Raw genomic sequence first — 21544 nt, 5'->3', positions numbered from 1 at the left:
AATAATTGCACCTCTCTGATAACAATTTCTTATTACAATTAAATATAATTTTTTTCCTTCACAATATTGTGTATTGGAACAATTTATATAGTCAATAAATGTTGAGCATAATACTGGTGGTATCAATTTCTAACAGCCATTGTTCCCAATCCTAGTGATCAACTGTTGAGCCGAAGTTTTGTCTCGACACTGCTCAAACGCACAACTACGCTCTTTCCAACGGAAAGGTGAAGACTGAGCGAGCAACCAATTTAAGGAAGCCAAACTACTGGATTAAGCTTGCCTCAGTAAATGACTATTAATAAAAAGTGTCGACAGAGTGAAAGATATTCGCGAAGCCCAAGACACGGTGGCATTAAAGTCAAGCTAATACTTTATTTTTCAACATATTACATATTTTGTTTAAAAATATATAAAATCGGTTTATGCATTACAGTATTTTAAATAAATACAATATTAATTTAGCAATGAAAGTTTTTACTTTGATGTAATTTTATTGTCTGTGGAAGTAGGCGGGGCCGCTTAAGATGATCAACGGTAAAGATGTTTGGAAACAGGCAAATCGAATGTTACTGAACAAATAACTTGGCTGATCTGAGCCTGAGATTGATCGTTTGAAAACATGGGAACAATGGCCGTAAATGATTGATTATTAAAGTATCTTGATTATTTCAACTTGCTTTCATCGGGACAATCGTCGCCTCGCCAGTTGCAGCCTGGAACAACTCAGCGGAACACCAATTAACGCTGTTTTTGTGCAGATCCATTCAACTACATTCAAAAAATCGTTTTAGTATCTCAACCACAGCTGGCTGTACTAGGCCTATGGTAATGGCCGGTAGTGCGCTCTCAGTACATGTTGGCCATTACTTAATTGAATATTCACTTCGAAACAATTAGTTTTAGTAAATAATGACATGTTTTCCCCAAAGAGATTTAACCTATTGGTAATTATATGAGATATGGGGGCCTAAAAATAAAAATCTATTAAATAAAGAGTAAATGAAAACATCAATGGATTTTTATCACTACTTGGATTATGCTTATCACCCATGTTAGCACATTTAGGTCAGATATTATCAAATGCCGTATTGAGGACAACATATATTGACACATTGTTGCCGAGAGGGTTTCCTATTTGTGATTTGAAAAGGCAGGAATTAATGTTGTTTTGCTTCTGTTTAATGAAATGGGGAAATGACTTCTTGTTGGGTTTTTATTGGATGGTGTAATCTTACTATAAATCATTGTGTTGCAGTTGATTTGGTTATAAATTGGTAGAGATGTTTTATTTTTATAATAATTTTCAGAGGCCAGTTTGGATTTCTGAATGTGGTAAGTTAAATGTCTTTGAGAGTACACTGAAGATGGATTAAATAGTTTTTCCTCAATTACTCTTTCTGTGTCCGTATCACTGATTAAAGTTAAAAGAAGTCAAAGATTACATAAATACCGCAAATTCACTGTGTTACTAAATGTAATGGTTTGCATTGGAGTATTGATTGATAGTTATTTGTTACTTTATTATATTTAAGTTGATCTTTTGTAAACTTGTAACCTATGTTTTAAGTTTTCCGTTCTTCAAATGAGTTTATTAAGATAACCATTTATATGTACTTATGGTTATTACTATATAAGTATATTTACCTTAAAATCAGTTAATTTAAAACTCATAAATACATTCTTGGCAATGATCTGTTTTTGCTTCCCATGAGAGTTCCACTTAAACAAATCTTTCTCTTCGATTCAACATAATGAACTTTATTTCTCGAACTAGCAACAAGAGAATCTATCATTTTGGACGGTTTTTGATTTGTTTGCAAATTAATCAATTTTGCTAATACAGAAAACAATATATCTCAAATAATCTAATACAAAATATTTAATGAAGACATCACACAATTAATGCTGTGGCTAATTCATACATTTTCTAGTACAATGCCGGCATTCAATAGAATTTTTAAAACTAATAAACTATGCTCGTAGTCTCGTGCACAGTTGAGTTAGTTTGGTGGAAAGTGCTTCCCAGTTGTTGTCTAGTAATGCACGCGACCCGTGTCAAGTTACGTAATTGGGGTACAGCGTAATTCGGGTGAAGTCTTCAATCCAACGCATTACAAAGTTAGGCCGTCGCTCTTGAAGCTTGTCTCGCTTGACATGTTGTTGTGTGGTTGTGTTGGGCAGGGAGCGGAAGCGAGGAGGGCGTGCGTGCGGGGGGCGGAGGCTCGGAGTCACGCGGCGGAGGCTCCAGAGGCTACCAGGGGGGCTCCGGGGGCCAAGGGGGGCGCTACCCGCCCCAGAACAGAGGACAAGACTTCTACAATCGCAGGGACAGAGGTAACATCACACATACCTGCACTGTGAGGGTTCCTTTACCCAAACCGACCAATATTATTGTATAAGCAAAAGAGACATCTTTTCTATTACCTTCTCTTGGAACTAATTCACAGTCAAAGCTTGGGTCATTTTTTTAATGCTTTAAAATGGAAAGTTGATTGCATTTTTCAACTCATAACTGAGGCGCTCAGCCGAAGAGTGGCCAACAAAAATTTTAATCAGCGAAAACATTGGATTATTAAAGATTTTCGTCATATCTACGAAGCCACAGTGGTAATTTTAGTCTTCACTGATTTCGGAAGATGGCGCTATATAATATCGTTTTTCCATAACTAAATTAGTTACTTATCTTTTACAATCTGATATTTTCGCTGATTATGAATTATTGTCAGTTGGGCCACCCTTCCGCTGAGCGCCTCAACTAATTTATATGGAACACTGTTACATTGTGTACATCAAATAGTTTTAGCATAATCGTGCCATTGTCAGAATGGATTTAAATTAACTTTTAAAAAAAAAATTATGCACAAAGTTACTGCGTTCTTCTCATTTCATTATTTTCAAATAATTTGTTGACGAGTGTTGTCTGTTTTTAACGTTATTTTTAAGACTTCAACATTTTTTTTATCTAATTCATTTATCCTCGACGCTTTAATAATTTATTGTTCCTTTTGCTAAAAATAATGTAACAGTTGTGCAATGAAAGTTGTGTACTGTCTGTTGGTAATAATATTGGTTGGTTTTGGGAAATGATTCTGAATGCGTGATAGTATATTCCGCAAAGGCAGTAGTAGTCCAGTCAGTATTGGTCTCTTACTTGAAGGATGTCTGCTAGTCCTTAGCCAACTGTTTAATGTAAGAATGGTATGAAAACAAAAATATTCAGCCATATGTATTGTTTTTCGGTTGTGCCGTTTTAATCTGTCTCATTTTCCATGTTAAAAACCATCGAAATACTTATTTTAATAATATAATTTAACCCCTGGAGCCTTTACATTTATATTTCTCTTAAGCAAACTGTCAAAATGCCGAATGCGCTGTAAATATTTCCGCAGTTTTTTAACGTAATTCAAAATAAAATACTGTTTTTGAAAGCAGATGAAAATCTTCCAGATTTTAATGTTACAAATCGACTCATGCAATTGAATTTTGAATGCAAACATAGATAAAGTTTTTAAAGTCGCTTACCAAATGGTTTTTATTGTGTTAAAAAAAATATTATGAAAGTTATTGTAACTTCACTTTTTTCGTTTTATATAAAAATATATTTTTTTAAATTTGCAAACCTTAACAAATATTTTACAAGTACTAAATGTTATGAAAAAAATTGGAAGCGTATTTGTAAACTTTTAAATAAAAATACGAAGTGTAGTGTTCTCTTTCTCTAACACTGTTAAATCATACATCTCACCGTAATATAAAATTAGGTGGCATGATTGGTCCGTGTCAGGCTAGTAGAAATAACTCTCAAAACGATTATACTGGTATTTGAAATTTGGGAGAAATATCTCCCAAAATCGCTCTAGGGGTTAAAGTATGTTTTCTAACCTTATTATATTGTTTTGTGTGTAATAATATTATATTCAACCAAATTTAGAATTAGTCAGAATGCTTTTTCAATACGACTAATGCTCCTCTCCATATATACTAATCGGGGTTTAAAGGTCTAAGCTTTATTTCCAACTTTATATCATTTAAGCTCTTGTAGAATCCCGAATAGAAACATTTTAATGAGGTTATCTCCTACAGTGAAATTTCATGTTTTTTTACAAATGCATCATATTAATAAGGGCACGCTGAGATAGAACTTTTAGAATTTTTGAGAAATACCTAATAGTACCGAAGATGTTGATATTTGCGGCCGGTGTCGTGACACGCGGTATGTGCGCAGCGGTGTTGCTGCACTGCCATTCGAATTATGAATTGTACTGAATCACGTGACGTCATGAGACACAATTGCGTAGGTTTTCGTCATTTCTTTCAAACGTTAAATATTACGTCGGAACTATTTTTACTGTTTTTATTACCTAACTCTTTAAATATAATACATTGTCATCAAAATAAAATTTAAATTAGGAGATAACCTCATTAAAACTTGTCAACCGAAATAATGGAATGTTGTATCTCTTGTCCAGATATCAGGGTTTACTTGCAATCCCCCATAATCCCATCTCTATTGTACTGCTACAATGTTGATAGTGATTGTGTGCGTGTTTGTTGCGTGAACGTGTTGAATGAAACCTTTCCCCTTTGTCCACCACTCTCTCTAGTAGAGGCGAATCCTCCGGATTCCGCAGGACGCGAGCCGTACCAGAACGGAGCAGGCGGCGGCGGCAGAGACGACTGGGCCCGCGAGGATAACCGGGACATCCGGCGGGACGACAACCGCAGCGGCGGGGGCGGTCGCGACGACTGGGGGCGCGGCGGCGGCGGCCGAGACAGCCGGGACAGCCGGGGCGGCGGACGAGACGGTGACTGGGGCGGCGGTGGTGGCCGCGGGGGCGACCGTGATGACCGCTACGGCCCTCCCCCGCCTGCCAATGACCGCTGGAAGGAGGAGCCGCGTCGCACCGAGAGGTGGGACGACAGGCGAGGCGGCGGTGGCGGCGGCGGCGGTGGTGGCGGCGGAGGCGGCGGTGGTGGCGGAAGAGGAGGAGGCGGCGGCGGGGGCCACAACGTGAGTTATTTCACATTACTAATCACTATTCAAACTGTTCCCTGCAAATTAAATACATGAGGAACTTCTAGTAAATTAAATACTACTCTGCGAGATAATATAATACAGTTTTGATAAAAGCATGATATTGTTGGCTTAATTCGTTGACTGCGTCACTCCGTTTTTATCTAAAATTATATTTTAATGTCCTACTCCTCTCCCACGGGATGACTGCCGCTGTAAGGGAACCAACAAGAGTGGATCACAAAATTAATAAATCAATCCCCTCGCAAACCTGCATTGACCACATAATGACAAAAACAAATAAAAAATATTCCACAATCATACATCAATCCACTATCACTGATCACTACACTTTAATTTTTAACATCCATGCAAAGGAAAATCGACCATCGACTCAAAATTTAACGGGGAATAGACATGTTATAGACTACAACGAACTAAAAAATTCACTAAAAACTGAAACCTGGGAATTAATATATAAAGCTGAAGACCTTGAAGATGCTTGGAAATTATTTATTAAACTATTGCAATTAAAAATACATAACCACACCTCAATAAAAACTTACACATATTCACACAATAAAATTATCAAAAAAGCATGGATCACACCTGGCCTACTAAAATGTATAAGAAAAAGAGACAAGCTCCATCAGCAAGTAAAAAACTATCCATACGACCTTTCCTTAAAACTATTTTACAAAAATTATAGAAACATCTGCTCCAATCTTACTAAATCGGCCAAACAAAATTACTACAGATCTAAAATTCATCAATCCAATAATAATCCAAAACTTCTCTGGCAAATAATTAAAGAAATCACCTACACAAATCAAAACAAAGCAAACCCATTGGAAGAAATCAACACAGAGAACGGCACACTCTCGCTCAACAAAAACGTACATCAACTAATTAACTACACAAACAACTTTTTTGCAAACATAGGCTCGAACTTAGCGAATAAAATAACCAAACCCCAACACTATAACCCAAAAATAAACAAACACCCAAATCCACAAAGGTTTAAATTTGCTCTAAAACAAATCACTAAACAAGAACTAATACTAATATTTTCTAAATTCAAACCAACATCTTCATCTGGTAGTGATGAAATCACAATGAAAACATTAAAATTTATACAAGATGAAATTACCGAACCGATACTCTTTCTAATAAACAAATCTATTACGGAAAGCAGATTTCCATCACAACTCAAAATAGGGACTATTACACCAATCTTTAAATCAGGAAATCGTACAGATATCAATAACTACAGACCAATCACAATCCTGAACACATTATCTAAAATCTTAGAAATAACAGTTAAAACTCAACTCATCGATTACCTAGAATCAAATAAACTATTATCACCAAAACAATTTGGTTTCAGAAAAAATCTAGGAACATCCAACGCCATAGCTTTAGTAATTGAATATATTAAAAATTCTCTAGATTCACATAAAAAATGCATTGGAGTATTTCTCGACCTTTCTAAAGCCTTCGACACAATAAATCACCAACATCTTTTTGAAAAACTAGTTAACATAGGGATCACTGATAATGAACTGATATTCTTTAAAAGCTACATGGGAAATAGAAAGCAAACTGTGAAACTTAACAACATAACCAGTGAGTGTATTGATGTCAAATGCGGGGTGCCTCAAGGAAGTATTCTGGGTCCGATTCTGTTCCTAATATACATTAATGATCTATGCCACATAGAATGTGACGGAGAAATCATAAGTTTTGCGGATGATACTGTTCTCCTTATAAATGGGAATAATTGGACAGAAACATTTAAGAAAGCAGAAGACACACTAAACAGGATTAAAAAATGGCTAGACTACTATTCACTTACACTAAATGCTAATAAAACCAAATTCATCACTTTCAAAATAAAAAATACAAAAAACTCTGAAGAAAACCATAACTTGAAAATTCATAGCCCGCATCACTTAAATGAGCATTGTAATTGTCCCTCATTAGAAAATGTTGACCATATAACGTATCTAGGTCTAAAAATAGATAGGAATTTAAAATGGACCAATCACATTAGCTATTTAGATAATAAAATTAAAAAACTTAGTTATTTTTTCAAAACTATCAGGAATGTGCTCATTAAAAAAGACTTAATCAAAATCTACATGGCTCTCTGCCAATCACTGTTAGAATACGGTATTATCGGATGGGGCAGTGCAAATAAAAACATACTAAATCCACTTATCAAATCTCAAAAAGCAATAATGAAAATTATACTGAAAGTTCCAGTAAGAACTAGCACTAACGAAATCTTCACCAATCTTAACATCATGTCTATTAAACAACTATATTCTAAAACTATACTCATTTACATTCATAAACACAAAACACAAGAAATAACAACAAACACGTACAATAGAAACACTAGATCTCATGATCAAAAACTTATCCAACAAATAATTACAAATACAACTTTTGGGCAAAAAAGCTTCTTATATCACAGTATTAAACTCTACAACAAAATACCACTCACACTCAAAAACCTCAACACTTTAACATTTAAATCTGAAATAAAAAGCTGGATACTTAACATAGGAAGATCTGAAATAGAAAATTTACTGAAATCAAACACAGACTAAAACAGAATCAACTGAACTATACCAAAAAACAGTACCTTACTTATTTTAAAATTACTTAAAAAATATATATATACTACATTATACTTTGTTGTAATATTAATTTCTTATAATTAAATTATAATATGTAAATGACATCCTCAGCACGGGAGATCCCAGTGAGGATATCATTATATTTATGTGTTAATAAGAAAAGAAGACAATAAATCATAAAAAAAAAAAAAAAAAAAAAAAAATAAAAAAAAAAAAAAATAAATATGTTAAAATTAGTCCCGCTTCGAATAGTAAAACTAATAAATTGGTAAAAACATCCACTTTGTTTTTAAACACAAATTAGTAAATGTCCATGGTGCCATTTTGTACAATTAAGTAAACTTCCTAACTCCGTTTTAAAATAGAAGTAATGACCCGCCTTTCATTTTTTCACTACGAGGTTATGAATTAAGCTGACGATATTTACAATAACATTACAATACATCTAGACCCGTTATTGTCTCACAAAATGTGGCAAATAAGAAACACTCTTATTCACTCGAGCGATGGCTACCCAAATTTGGGTAGGCGATTTTTATAAATTAAACAATTTAAAAAAATATATATATCATAAAACCTCAAAATATGGGATGAATGGCGAAATCTAATCTAATCTGCTATAAACTGCAGTAAGCAGTTCAAACTTTTCCATGTTTTTTCCATCACATTTGGAGGTATGATATTAATTAAATAGCTGAATTGAAAACCGAATGCCCGGATATCTCGATTGCTCGAGTGATTGTTTCCAGTAAATTTTTAATATTGTTTGAATGTATGACAAACAGAATATATTGTGTGTGCGAATGAAGTAAATATAAGACCGGGCAGAAAGTCGTGGCGAGTGCTACATTGTACGTCACGGGTGTGACTGAGATGACAAGATATGCTTACTCGATATAAGATGAATGCTGTATGAGACAACCTACTGTCTGTATACATTCGCTATCCCACTGTTCAATACCAAAACCACTAAATCCAAAGAACAAGGATTAATGTATGTTTGGCTTGCCGCTTTTGAGATCTCTACAACATGTCTAGTTGTAATATCATTGGTTATGTAGGTATTGTTGTAATATGGTTATAATGTTTGTGATGTGCAGAGCAATGACTGGTCCACCCTGCTACCCCGGGACGAGCGGCTCGAGATGGAGCTGTTCGGCACAGGCAACACGGGCATCAACTTCTCCAAGTATGAAGACATTCCCGTGGAGGCGACGGGCGAGATGATCCCTGAGAACATCAACACTGTAAGTAGCCCAACATTCCTCTACGAGTTGTTTCAGTTTGCAGGATAAAGACTGTTGTGATAAGCCAATCGAGGGCACCAAAAGAAGTAAATTAGTTTTTAAGTTGCCTCTTTTTTCCCAACAATTCATTTATTTGGTTATTAATGCCCTTTTAAGGGGTTTTTAGATATGAATAGTAAAAATTACACAGTATTTATTATACATAACTAAACTGCCTCAGTAACAATCTTTTGTATTATTTTTTTTTTTTGTTATTTGCTTTTGGGGTGTTATGCCGTGTTTCGCTAACTCCTTCTTTAGCCAACGTTTCGGACAGCATTGCAGTGTCCATCATCAGGGCAGATGTGTTTACCACTTTAAAAATTATATGTTAATGTTAGCTCAGAGGGTTGGAGCTGGCAACACGGTATCACATCCTCATACATAAGCTCACATTTCACCGCAACCTCAGATAACACATCTGCCCTGATGATGGACACGGCAATGCTGTCCGAAACGTTGGCTAAAGAAGGAGTTAGCGCAACACGGCATAACACCCCAAAAACAAATAACAAAAATACTTTTAGCCGTGAAAATCTTAAATCATATTTTTGTATTATTTGTTCAGTGATAAATTAAAGGTGTCCAATTATTTTCCTCCGTAAGTATCCAAGTATTCTGGGCAATCTATTTCATCCTCTAAAATAATATCTATTGTATTGACCATTCTTGTTTTGTACATATTGTCTATCTAAGTTCAATACCGCATATAGGCCAATAATTTCCAAATATTAACATTTTTTTGGAACTTTCTATTATTATTATTCTTAACTATTTGCTAGACTGACTGCTTGTATTCGCTTACGGCTCTGTTGTACGTGCTCGAAAAGAAGAAAATGGTTTGAAAGGTAGACATGTAAATACAAATTTTAGAGGGAGCGCGCTAATATTAAAAAACAATAATAATTAAGCGACACTTGTGAAAATATTTAATAAAACATGACTTCATTAAAATAGAACAAAAATCTCTCGACAAATGCCTAATTTGCATTTAAAGACACAGTTTGAATTTTTTCATACCTATAACACGTTATAATGGAACAAAATGTGTAAAAAAGCAATTTTATTTAGTAGATAAAATTTTATATAATTATCATTTCGGCAATGTATAGATATTATCTTCAAAAACAACATATATTTTTTTAGGAACTTAAAACTTAAAAGTGTTGAAGAGAAATATGTTATAAATCGGTAGAAACTCGGAATATGGGGGCTTAAAGAAAAACCACAAATGAACCATCCCAAAAACATAAGCAAGCAAAATTGCTTGTATCCCTAGATAGTTTTTTGTCCCTCCTGAACATTTCCACAAATGGCCCTTCTGTAGTGTTTATGATAGAATTTTTTAAGGATATGTATTAAATCAGTGTTATTATATTTCAGTTTGAGGACATAAAACTGACGGACATAATCCGTAACAATATAGCGCTCACACGCTATGATAAGCCGACGCCTGTGCAGAAGTACGCCATCCCTATCATCATGGCCGGCCGTGACATGATGGCATGCGCGCAGACAGGCTCCGGCAAGACGGCTGCCTTCCTGGTGCCCATCCTCAACCAGCTGTATGACAGGGGGCCAGACCCCAATGTGTGAGTAACCAAGCTACCTCTCTTATCGTTCTGTGGGTTATCTTATCACCTCCAGACACATTGTGTGCCCCATACCTCTCTACCTCTTGCTCTCGGTGCTATTTCATATTGTTGATAATAAGTATACCTCCCAACATGTCATAACAATATGGTTCAGGTCATCTATTCAATATTTGAAGACCGTTTTTAAAGTCTGTATTTTGTCACCGACTTTCATTGTTAGTGCTTTTCCTCAACCATCATCAGTATTGATTTTGTGAGCTGATGCTTATGGTTTTTGCGTGCCATGAAGAACGAAATAATGCCAGTAGATGGCATTGTTACTTCAATTTGGTATTTTGACCAATGTTCCTTGTTTTTCCCCTGTGGTCTTCATTTCCTAACGTTCCTGTTTTTTGTTAATCTTTCCTCGTTTTTATGATTTCCCTCAACAAAGAGTCGGACCCTTTTGCAACAATATTTATTACTTGCCCTTGCATGTTCTTCTGACAAACATAATGTGATTATTGTGACGGTGTTGTATAATATGTTGTTTTGTTTGCAGTGTGTACAACAAGCGCAAGCAGTACCCACTGGCCCTGGTGCTGGCGCCCACACGTGAGTTGGCCACACAGATATACGACGAGGCTAAGAAGTTTGCCTACAGATCAAAGTTGCGACCCTACGTAGTGTAAGTATTGTACACATTTATCTAACGGAACAAAATAAATGGTTATTCCACTTCCATTAGCTCCGATTCTCTGAACCATTCTTCTCCAGTACTCAGGCCTTCTCATTCTGCTTCAATCCACTTCCATCCAGTCAGTCCACCTCTGTGTATTGCTTCCACTGGACCACCCTCTTAATACTAATTTTATTTGGTGCCATGTCAAGTGGCATTTTTTAGCCCATCAGAATCTAGCAATGGTTTGTTTCGTGCTCAAATAAAACCACTAGGTTCTCCCCATTTCTACGTCTGTTGAAAAGTGAAATAAAGAAGAAGCATAGAGGTTGACGCGCCAGATCAGCATCGCCTCACCTCGAGCCATTTCTTTGTATAAAAGTACATACTACTTTGCACTCAATCAGCATTGTAACAGGATAAGCTAAATTCACAAAATGAGGTGAGGCAGTGCCCAACCGATGTACTCCCATTATACTAAAGTTAGCTTTTTCAAGTGTCATAAATTCAATGCCACATTCTATAGGTTCCGTTTCTAGCATTGGTCCAAAAATTTCAACGATTATGGTCAATGTCAGCGATGTGTAAATGTAGTGCAGACCACCGAACATGTGGTCAATGAATGCCCACTGCATTTATTCCCTGGCGGGATGGATCCTGATCATCCTGATGACACCTGAGGCCGTATACTGGCTCGCAGATCTAAATATCACCCTTCTGACCCCCCTCCATACGAAAGAAGAAGAATTATTGTCAATTTTAATGAGAAAATAAATGTAATAATAAATAATTCTGGTTCCAGATACGGAGGCTCGAACCTGTACGAGCAGGTGCGCGACCTGGAGCGCGGCTGCCACTTGCTGGTGGCTACCACAGGCCGCCTCACCGACATGATGGAGCGTGGCCGTGTGGGACTGGACCGCTGCCGTCATCTGGTGCTGGACGAGGCCGATCGGATGCTGGACATGGGTTTCGAGCAGCAGATCAGGAAGATTGTGGAGATGATGCCCCGCAAGGGCGACAGGCAGACGCTCATGTTCAGCGCCACCTTCCCCAAACAGATCCAGGTAATCCAACTTGCTAATTCATTTCACGTTTGGTGCCCCAGCCAGAAACTCAACCAACACCCATTTACAGCTGGTGTTAGCTTCACGAGAACTCGTTAATTCATTTCTCCAACTCATTCTCGTGTAAGTTCCCGGTATTATCAAATCCCTACCAGCAGTTCCACCTTATTTAGTTTCCCTGACTGTCACTTTACAGACAAGGGAACTCTTGTGAGGTGTCATTAACACCTCTGACATAGGACACCCCCGTGGTACACTACGCCCATGGTTCGCTATGTTCAGGTTCATGGGGCAATGTTGGTTCATAGTCTGCGTAGCCGGTTGAGGGAGACCCTTTGACCTCTCCAGCTGGACTCTCGACCCATCGCCTTGCACCGCAGCAGGAGATTCATACTAGATACCTTTTTCCTTTGCAGAACCTTATCTCTTTCTTTTCATTAGAAGACCCTCCACAGACTATTTACAAAGATGATGGCCCAAGAGAAATTAATTTCCTCGGGGCCTCCTGTATGGAGCTAATGTTAAAAAGAAGTCATTACGATCCATTACCGATGTCTTTAGACTTGTAGCCAAATTCGTGGAAATCACCCATCATCAATGGAAAACACCCCGTGTTCTATGGGGTCATATATTCTGCTGAGCCTCCCTCAAATGTCTCCAGTTTTGCATATTTTTGGACACCAATTTTTCGCCCATTTAAAGCTGACGGTTGTGTTTGGGTCGTCAGCCCATCCCGTTACCTTTTGTCTTAATCGCAACCAAAGATACCATTTACAAGTCGCATTGTTTAATGTGTGTTGTTTAATTCCAGAATCTGGCACAAGACTTCCTGGACAAGTACATTTTCCTGGCGGTGGGCCGCGTGGGCTCCACGTCAGAGAACATCACTCAACGCGTGGTTTGGGTGGAGGAGGCACACAAGCGGTCGTACCTGCTGGATCTGCTCAACGTGCCCAGCAATGCGCCTGCGGACGAGGAGAGCCTCACGCTCGTATTCGTCGAGACAAAGAAAGGTACCCCCTACATCAATATAGTGTCTCGTCTAATTCTCTGACAGTTCAGTGGATATTTCAAAGCTCATGGGAACAGAAAATAGCCAACTAATGACTGCCTAGAAAGGAAACCCGTAGCTATTACAGTTTAATATGCTACTGACTGATTGCACAAGAGTTCCAACTGCTCCCAACCGTCTGGAGCCAGTAGAACTCAACATGGCATCCTCAATTGGGGTATGTTGTGAAGCTGAATGTAGTGGGGAGGGGAAGAGGAAGGTGGAGAAGTGCCTGGCTACAAAGATTTGATCACCAAACATGACTAAAACCATTTTAAGCAAAGTTTCAATTCTGAATGGGGATTTTTCACCAGGGTCTCTGGAAAAGTGTGTAATAAGTCTTGTTCTGTGACTTTACTAATAATTATTTTGTTGTTAGGTGCGGACCAGCTGGAGGACTTCCTGCACATGAACAATTACCCGGTGACGTCCATCCACGGAGACCGCACGCAGCGGGAGCGTGAGGACGCGCTTCGTCGCTTCCGAACTGGGCACACGCCCATCCTTGTGGCCACCTCCGTCGCTGCCAGAGGTAAATACAATATAAGAAATAAAAGTTTTTTCTACGTACTGATATATTTTTAAACTTATTTAACGAATATATTTATGCCAATTCTTTTCGAAAGGGTCTTCTAGATCTGCAGTCTTTTATAATGAAGTGACTTCGTACATTCGATGAAGAAAAAAAGTCGATTTTCTTTCCTTTTTTAAATCACTTTAATGTAGAACTCCCAATGATTTAGCCCACGAAACGCCACTGGCTAGAATCAAAAGGTATTAGATCAGTGGCGACATTGGTTTCCTTTCAAGTCTGTTTAGAAGGCATTTCTAGTGTGTATCCGTTATAGTGCTGCTCAGCGCTGTTGCGCTGCAAAAATCCCTCACGAAAATTGCGACACAGCGCTGCGTGCTTTTTAGTGTGCATTTTTCGGTCCTCGAGAGAACACATTTGATTGCTATAAGTGTATTTATTTGTTTATCATGTTAAAATAAATACACCCTAAATTGAATCGATATTTTTCACCATGTCGGATATAACTTCTAATGCTGATGATGGTATCGAATGACAGCGACACTACGGACGATGGGACCTTTGTATGACAAATTTTATTACAAGAATGTTTTTTGTAAAAACTTTTTTTTGATAAAAGCTTTTACAAAACATTTGACGATTTTTTTTAAATTCCTGGACCTAGATGCGCTTGTGATGCTAAACCAACAGTCTATTCAATTTATTTTTCACCTCGTTACTTCTTGAAAAATATTCTCAAAGAAACCAATGGTTACGCTGCACAATTTTTGAACACAGGAATTTTGAAACGGAATTCAGGGGCAAAAAAGTAAAGACCAACTACTGTGAATGAAATATAAGCTTTTATTGCCGTCTTACTGGAAATGGGAAAAACAAGACGAGCCACCATTTTTCTTATTGGAAAAAAGATTCCAAAGAGATAAGGCGATTCAACCCCATATGCGCTCGCTGTAAAAAGGGACTACAGGGACTTTGCGCCGGAAAACACTATTGTGAAGCCACATAATTTAGTATTTTTTGTAGTTGTAAATGTGTTTTTTTTTTATTAGAACCATAAAATATCATTCTTTGCTTGTTTGATTGCAAAAAGAATCATTAAAATTTGTTGTTATTTGTCCAAGTTATTGCATTTTTCTTTAATACCATACTTTTTTATCTAAAAACTGTAGCAATTTACGTACACACTTGCAAAATAAATAATAGCACTATAATGGTTAAGATTATATATAAAAAACACAATTATTTTTACTAGAAGAAAATCTTGAATATATAAAAAATTGTAGTTTTTTCCACTTGACGTAAAAGTAAAAGTGATAGGAAGTGAAGCATTTATTATACTGATACTAACAGTACATATTTGAATGTGTTGTAATGACGTGAGGTGTTTGTTTTTTCCAGGTTTGGACATCCCCCACGTGCGTCACGTAATCAACTTCGACCTGCCGTCGGATGTGGAGGAGTACGTGCACCGCATCGGCAGAACCGGGCGAATGGGTAACCTCGGGCTGGCCACCAGCTTCTTCAACGACAACAACCGCAACCTCGCACGCGATCTCGTGGACCTGCTCGAGGAGGCCAAGCAGGAGGTGCCCAGGTAATATATCACTCCACTAGTGCTTAGATAGCCACTGAAATATCCAACAGTCTATAACTGATAACAGCTTGAGAAAGCGACCACATAGTGATTTGAGATGTCGTATCTGGTTATAGTAGTGCCATTTGCTTGTTTCTCGCAATCATAATTGAACATATTCAAATGGAGTCATCACTAAGCTTAATAGCTGCTAGTTGAGTTGCTCACAGTGAGTATTCAAATAGCAGCGATCAAATTGTTCCGTGTGACCGAGTCTTAAAGGGGTAAATCTGTTACCAACACCATGGTGTGGCATACGTACAACATAAGCCACCCTAAAATAACAGGAGTGTGATTTTCAAAGGCCGAAAACAGTTCACTGACAAAATGCGATGCTAGAATTGAATGCAACATTGCCAATTGCATTGCAAGTCGTAAATCTGTATAAGATCTTGATTTATAACCCTTAGAAGACAGGTAATATTTTGTAAATATCTCAACGCCAAATATAATATTGAAAATTATTTTTAACATGGCAATTTTTTATTTACGAATTTTCATGGACAGTATTGAACTGCGTTCAAATCTTGTAAAACCGAGCTCTATACACTTCACATTGCAGTGCACCTGAAGGTAGTGATGATTTCACTGAACTGATATTGTAGTTGGTCGGGTCGGGTCCTAGGGGTTAACCCAAAAGTCACCCAATATAATATAACATTGTCAATATCTCCTAACAAATACCCTGTGATCTTCTAGTTGGCTGCGCGGCGTGGCCAGTGACGGGCGCAGCGGTGGTGGCGGCGGCGGCAGGCGTACGGGCGGCGGGCGCTCGGGCGGGGGTGGCGGACGCTTCTCCTCACGAGATTACCGCACGCAGCCCGGAGGCGGGCGCCCCGCTGCGAGGGGGCCCTCCTCGGGCGCCATCGGAGGATTCGGTGGCGACGGGGGCTACGGAGGGAACTACGGCGGCAGCTACGCGGGCGGCGGAGGGGGCGGCGGCAGCGGCAGCCGCACCGACTGGTGGGGCAACGAATAGACACACACACTCTTCTGCTGCCCTGTCACTCCTTCTCTCTCTCTCACTCTCACTCATTACAGACAGCTCTGTTCATTTGTTACTAATGAAACGCTGGCCCTTTCCCATCATGGTGGGATCATATGACCAATGTTCCATCAAACCGCGATAGCTCTGTATTCCTGGAATATAGTAAATCACTTCTTTTATTCCCTGTGTTCTCCCAGTACCTAATAGTTACTGTAAGAATATAGCATTTCTTTTGAAAGTCAAAAGCTGTGACCAGAAGTATTAAATCAATATTATATAGTATCTAGTTAAGGCATCACTTTTTTAATAAACCGTGTAAAACATGCATTGATGTTGTGACATAAAAAAAATATTTATTGTACAATTTATTTTTATTTTTTCAATCCACCCCTTTTAAATAAAAATCCTTAAAAATTGTCTTGGCAAAGGGGTATGGAAAAAAAAAAACATTAAAAATATAATAGTTCACAGATTTTAAAACTTGATCAAATGTTCTGTAATGATGTTTCCTACCCGTCCCTCCCCTCGACAGGGCAGCCCACAAATTAATCTTTGCGTAATAACATTTGCAATCAACGCAGATCACTCGAGGACAACAATATCAATAATATATGCTTTATCCTAACCAACCCAGATGTACTGGTTGAAATGGAATACACCGCCGTGCGCCATGACTGACTTCACCGCAATACAGTCAAGTTAACACCTTACGAGGCCAATATGTGTATTCTTTATCATCCAAGTTCATCCCCCTATCGAACAATACATTTAAAATTGTATTTTTTATTTGAGCAGCGAGTCTGCGTTTAGAATTCACATCAGTTAATAAAATGAATCTGTTCATCAATGGCATAAAATCAATTCTGTGTATTGGAGTAAGCAATCTTAGTTTGCAAAATTTTCATAAATTAGTACCTCCTTTTTTTAAATTTTTATTCCACATTTTATTTGCAGTAAAAAAAGAGCTTTCAAATAAGTTTGTCGGATGATAATAATTCTCATTGTAAAATTAGACAATAGATTGAAAACAGTTTGTACGATAATATGATAGTTTGGTGTTTCATTATTACTACATATTGGTGTTTTTGGAAAGATGGGGTTTGTACCCTTTGTCTTTAAGTTGTGAAGTTTTGCTGTCCCACTGTGTTATAATAACGACACGTCGTTGAATACGCATATCAAGAATATGCCGACAGATCTCTTCCCAATCTAATAGTTGATTTGGAAGATATCTCATTTACCCTTCTTATGCCATCAGACAAAGACCTTCTTTGACTTCTAACTAATCTGTTATATTGCAATTATTTATTGAATAACAAAGTTGATCACAATATGACTACTGAATATATCTTAGCAATCAATGGAAATTACATTTTTTAATATTCAATTAATTTTCTGTTGGAAATATCAAAGAAGATCGTTATGTATAGTGGCATAAATGAAGGTTTTTTTATAAAACAGTAAATTTTTTGGGCCAGTTTTGTCAAAGAATGATTTAGTGGTTTTGCGTGCGACGATTGACTAGTACCGCAGATGGTATAATAACAATACGCTTTGGTTTTGGGACGAGAATGGCTCAGAAAGTGTACTGAGTATTAATTAAACGCGGTTGCAGTTACAGTCTCTTGAGAAAAGTGAAGGAAGTCGGGGAGAAGTGTTCCCTTATTTCTTGCGTCGACTAAAGCGTGCCCGCAAAGAGCGGCGTACGCACGGTGGACATCTGGTTGCGTGGAGGGATATGCCCACGCCACCAAACAAGTTGTATCTCACTCAGGACGATTTTATTTTATTGCTCGAAGGAAGTGCTTCGAACAAGTGCAAAGAGACTCAAGTGAATGTTGAGTGAAAGAGTGATCAGTTCTTCGTGGTCTGTTCCCAGCGACTTGGGAAGCTACCCGCGTCTCCGGGGAAGCAGCGCCTTCCCCCCGAGGCCACCGCCGTGACGTACACTCGCCACGGCCCGCCGCGCCACTTGACGGACTTGTTCTGCCCGAGGTCCACAAGTCAGGCTTGCGGGATCGCCACGGGAAGAAAGGTCTTCCCCCGGGCGCGTCCGCTCGTAGCCTGAAGTGTGTGAATTCGGTTTATTTTCGCCACCCCACCCGAAAGGCGACCGATCGAAAGAAAAATATATAAAGGAATAGGTATATTAAATAATAAATTTAAACTAGTTTTGTTTTCCTTTTTATTTTACTTACATTTTATGATGTTCATTTCTGTTTATGTTCTTGTATAAATCGTCTGTGATATATAATGAGATCTTAAGATACTTTGTTGTAAGTTAAATGGTTTATGTGGTTAGCGAGAGGAGTTGTGATTGCTTTACTCCCAACACCCACCACCCCATCTCCCACTTCAATCTGTTCAACACTTGAGGTGGAGACTGACAATGTTTGCCTTAGCCGGAATCTGGAATCACTTTCCATTGACATACTCAATTTGGACTTGACAAAAATGAATTCAGCTCGAATAATTGAAAAACAAAAACCATTTTTATTTGTTGCGAATGAGGATTGATTAATATCACGCCTCACGGGCACTTCAGAGATGGTTAGAATTATCTAGTTAGCTATTACGTATACCTAGAGTCAACCTAACGCATATTCACCTATTGTTTACCTTAAGAAATATATAACCAAAGCATTATTTGTTACATAAATAAAGTTTCAGTATTAAATATTTGCCAAAATGATTTTGCAATTAAAATAGTTGTTTGAAAATGCCACTACTTGAATTTTTAAAATTCCAATGTGACTTGAGTAATTATTTTTTTATTTCGTCACAAATTATACGCATTTAAAATTTGTTTGTAAACTTTACGAAAAAAAAAAAATCGCTATATTCTATCATATTTTGGCTGTCAAATATTTAATATATTTTCTCTGAAAGTTATGTTAACACTATTTTTATGCCATTTTATATTACCTATGGTATTTGGATCAAGTCATAGGACACAGTATGCAAGTGATGTTTTTTTTTTAATTTTCTTTTTTTTTTTTTTTTTACTATTTATTGCGTCGAGTGTTTGGAAGGGAAGTATCGGTTCGAGGGGGGGAGTGAGATAGATGTCCTAACAGAAAACAGGTTTATGTCGAAAATTAATTTACTAGAAAAATAAATTTTTGCATAACTTAACTTATAATCTAGTGAATTTAATGTAATAGAAAAAAAAATATTCATTGATCGCAGAAGAATTGATTAATTTCACGTTGGGCGTGTTGTGGATTCTCTGCTTTGAAATGTGATTTATCACGGCCACTATTCAATGTGACCGTGACAAGTTGTGCACAGATTGCAAAAACATTTCATTATAAACTAATTCTGGCAAGCATTTTTTTTTTTTTCAAAATTTCAGCTTTGTTCATGAAAATTATGGCTAATTTTAAATTTCCATCTTCAAACTTTTAATTTTCAGAAACGTCCATGACAAAATCAACAACATTGGAAACTGTGCCACTGATTATGAATTTTTGATTGATTCAAACGAAGAGTATATTTGTTATTTCCTAATAATGGTGCCTCTCATAGACGTATTGTATAATTCCGCCGGTGAGGTTTACCTAAATGTACGGCTATGGGGGGCGCTCTATTTATAATTCACAGGGTTCTTAAAAACGTATATCTATTATTCTTCAACCCACATATATTATCTTCCAAATACCATTACCATTTCTGAACCAGTTTTTTTTTAATTTATGAAAAGTTGTCCAATTTATAAGTATCAACATATATAAATAACATTTTGTGATTTTTAGAAATTTCTTGATTGATTGTGAGACCGTTTTAAGTTTTGTAAATCAAACGTAGGACGATTTCAATAACTTAAATTGAAATAACAAGAATCAGGTTTGTTTGAATCTTACTTTGCATTGTATATATTTAAGATAAATCATGACCATACAAAAAACCTCTCCCACATTTATTTATAAGAAAAGTATAAACATTTCTTTATAATATGTTTGTTTTGACATAAGTTATGTCGCCTTGTTTTATAATAATTATTTGTATTTATATTTCACGTTTCCCCGTCAGGAAAAGCACCGCAAAGTGAAACGTAATAAATTAACAGAAAATAAAAACAATTGTGTTGTTTTAAAGCGCCAATATTAATTGTTGACCAGATTGTTTTGTGGCGGCAGTATTGTTTGAAGCAACATTATTGTTTTTATTTGTTGAACAATGTCAAACCATGAAGTGATGGCTTTCTAGGAAAATATGAAATAAACGTATTTAAGAGAATTTGTACGGGAACATGTGTATTAGTAATCACGCTGTGACTGCAACTTAAACAGGACCGCTCCGCGCGGACGGACGAAAATGTTTTTTAAAAAATGTGTAAAAGTCTATTATGTAAGGGATGGCAAAATGAATCTTATTACAAGCTGTGTAATAAAATAAATATTATAAATAATAACTGCTCTTTCTTTCATTGACAAGTTCCCGCTTTCCTTTTACATTTCAGTACAGTTGTCCTTGGAGTTCAGAGGCTGCGGTTCAAATCCATCTCGTCTCAAGATGCTTCTGTGCACCTGTACTTCACAGCGCCTGCCACACGGTGCACAAGGGAAAGATATGATGACAAATGGTTTTTTTTACAGTGCCTGCCACATGGTGCACAAGGGAAAGATATGGTGACGAAATGTTTTTTTTACAGTGCCTGCCACATGGAAAGATATGGTGACATGAGGGAATATGGCTTCCCCAATAAATTGGGATACGTTGTGAGGCTGAAGGGGAGGAGATGAGAAGATAAAGGTTGGGAAGTAATGATTCAATTCCGAATGGTGATATTACTAGAGTGATGCTGAGGTTTTTCGTTGAATTACCAAACATTAATGTGAATTTTGCTTCACAAATCATGAAATTTTGCACACTTGACCTTCAAAATTACAAAAGACATGAGAAATACCCATCTCGTGCACTTTGTTGCATTTTAAAAAACATTAAACAGCGAGAATATCTAACAACTCTAGAATGTACCACAAATATTAATAAAGTGTGTGTTACACAAGGATTTGCAACAAGTGTGTGGATCCTTCTACATATTTTATATCTATGGTTTTGATGTGCGG

At 37.2% G+C, this 21544-nt stretch overlaps 1 protein-coding gene across 5 annotated transcripts in view; it reads left to right on the top strand.

Annotated features, from left to right (window-relative positions):
- The window catches only part of bel (ATP-dependent RNA helicase bel), a 28874-nt gene extending 7988 nt beyond the window's left edge, over positions 1 to 20886 (top strand). Inside the window, exons 3-12 of one of the 5 annotated variants that reach the window (XM_089647331.1) lie at positions 2185 to 2337; positions 4635 to 5014; positions 8763 to 8909; positions 10332 to 10540; positions 11085 to 11210; positions 12004 to 12268; positions 13080 to 13281; positions 13699 to 13851; positions 15250 to 15445; positions 16184 to 20886. In XM_089647331.1, coding sequence (XP_089503457.1) covers positions 2185 to 2337; positions 4635 to 5014; positions 8763 to 8909; positions 10332 to 10540; positions 11085 to 11210; positions 12004 to 12268; positions 13080 to 13281; positions 13699 to 13851; positions 15250 to 15445; positions 16184 to 16463 — 2111 coding nt within the window. In that variant the 3' untranslated portion in view covers positions 16464 to 20886. Of the gene's footprint in view, positions 1 to 2184; positions 2338 to 4607; positions 5015 to 8762; positions 8910 to 10331; positions 10541 to 11084; positions 11211 to 12003; positions 12269 to 13079; positions 13282 to 13698; positions 13852 to 15249; positions 15446 to 16183 lie in introns of all 5 variants that reach the window. The other 4 variants (XM_089647330.1, XM_089647329.1, XM_089647334.1 and 1 more) reach the window with 4 other exon arrangements.
- The last annotated feature ends 658 nt before the right edge of the window (positions 20887 to 21544 follow it).

The sequence above is a fragment of the Hesperophylax consimilis genome, chromosome 26 (genome assembly GCF_061612785.1).
Source record: "Hesperophylax consimilis isolate HC1 chromosome 26, BYU_Hcon_1.0, whole genome shotgun sequence".
Classification (NCBI taxonomy): Eukaryota; Metazoa; Arthropoda; class Insecta; order Trichoptera; family Limnephilidae; genus Hesperophylax; species Hesperophylax consimilis.
The sequence above is the reverse complement of the archived record's forward strand: the minus strand, read 5'-3'. Positions and strand labels throughout refer to the sequence as shown.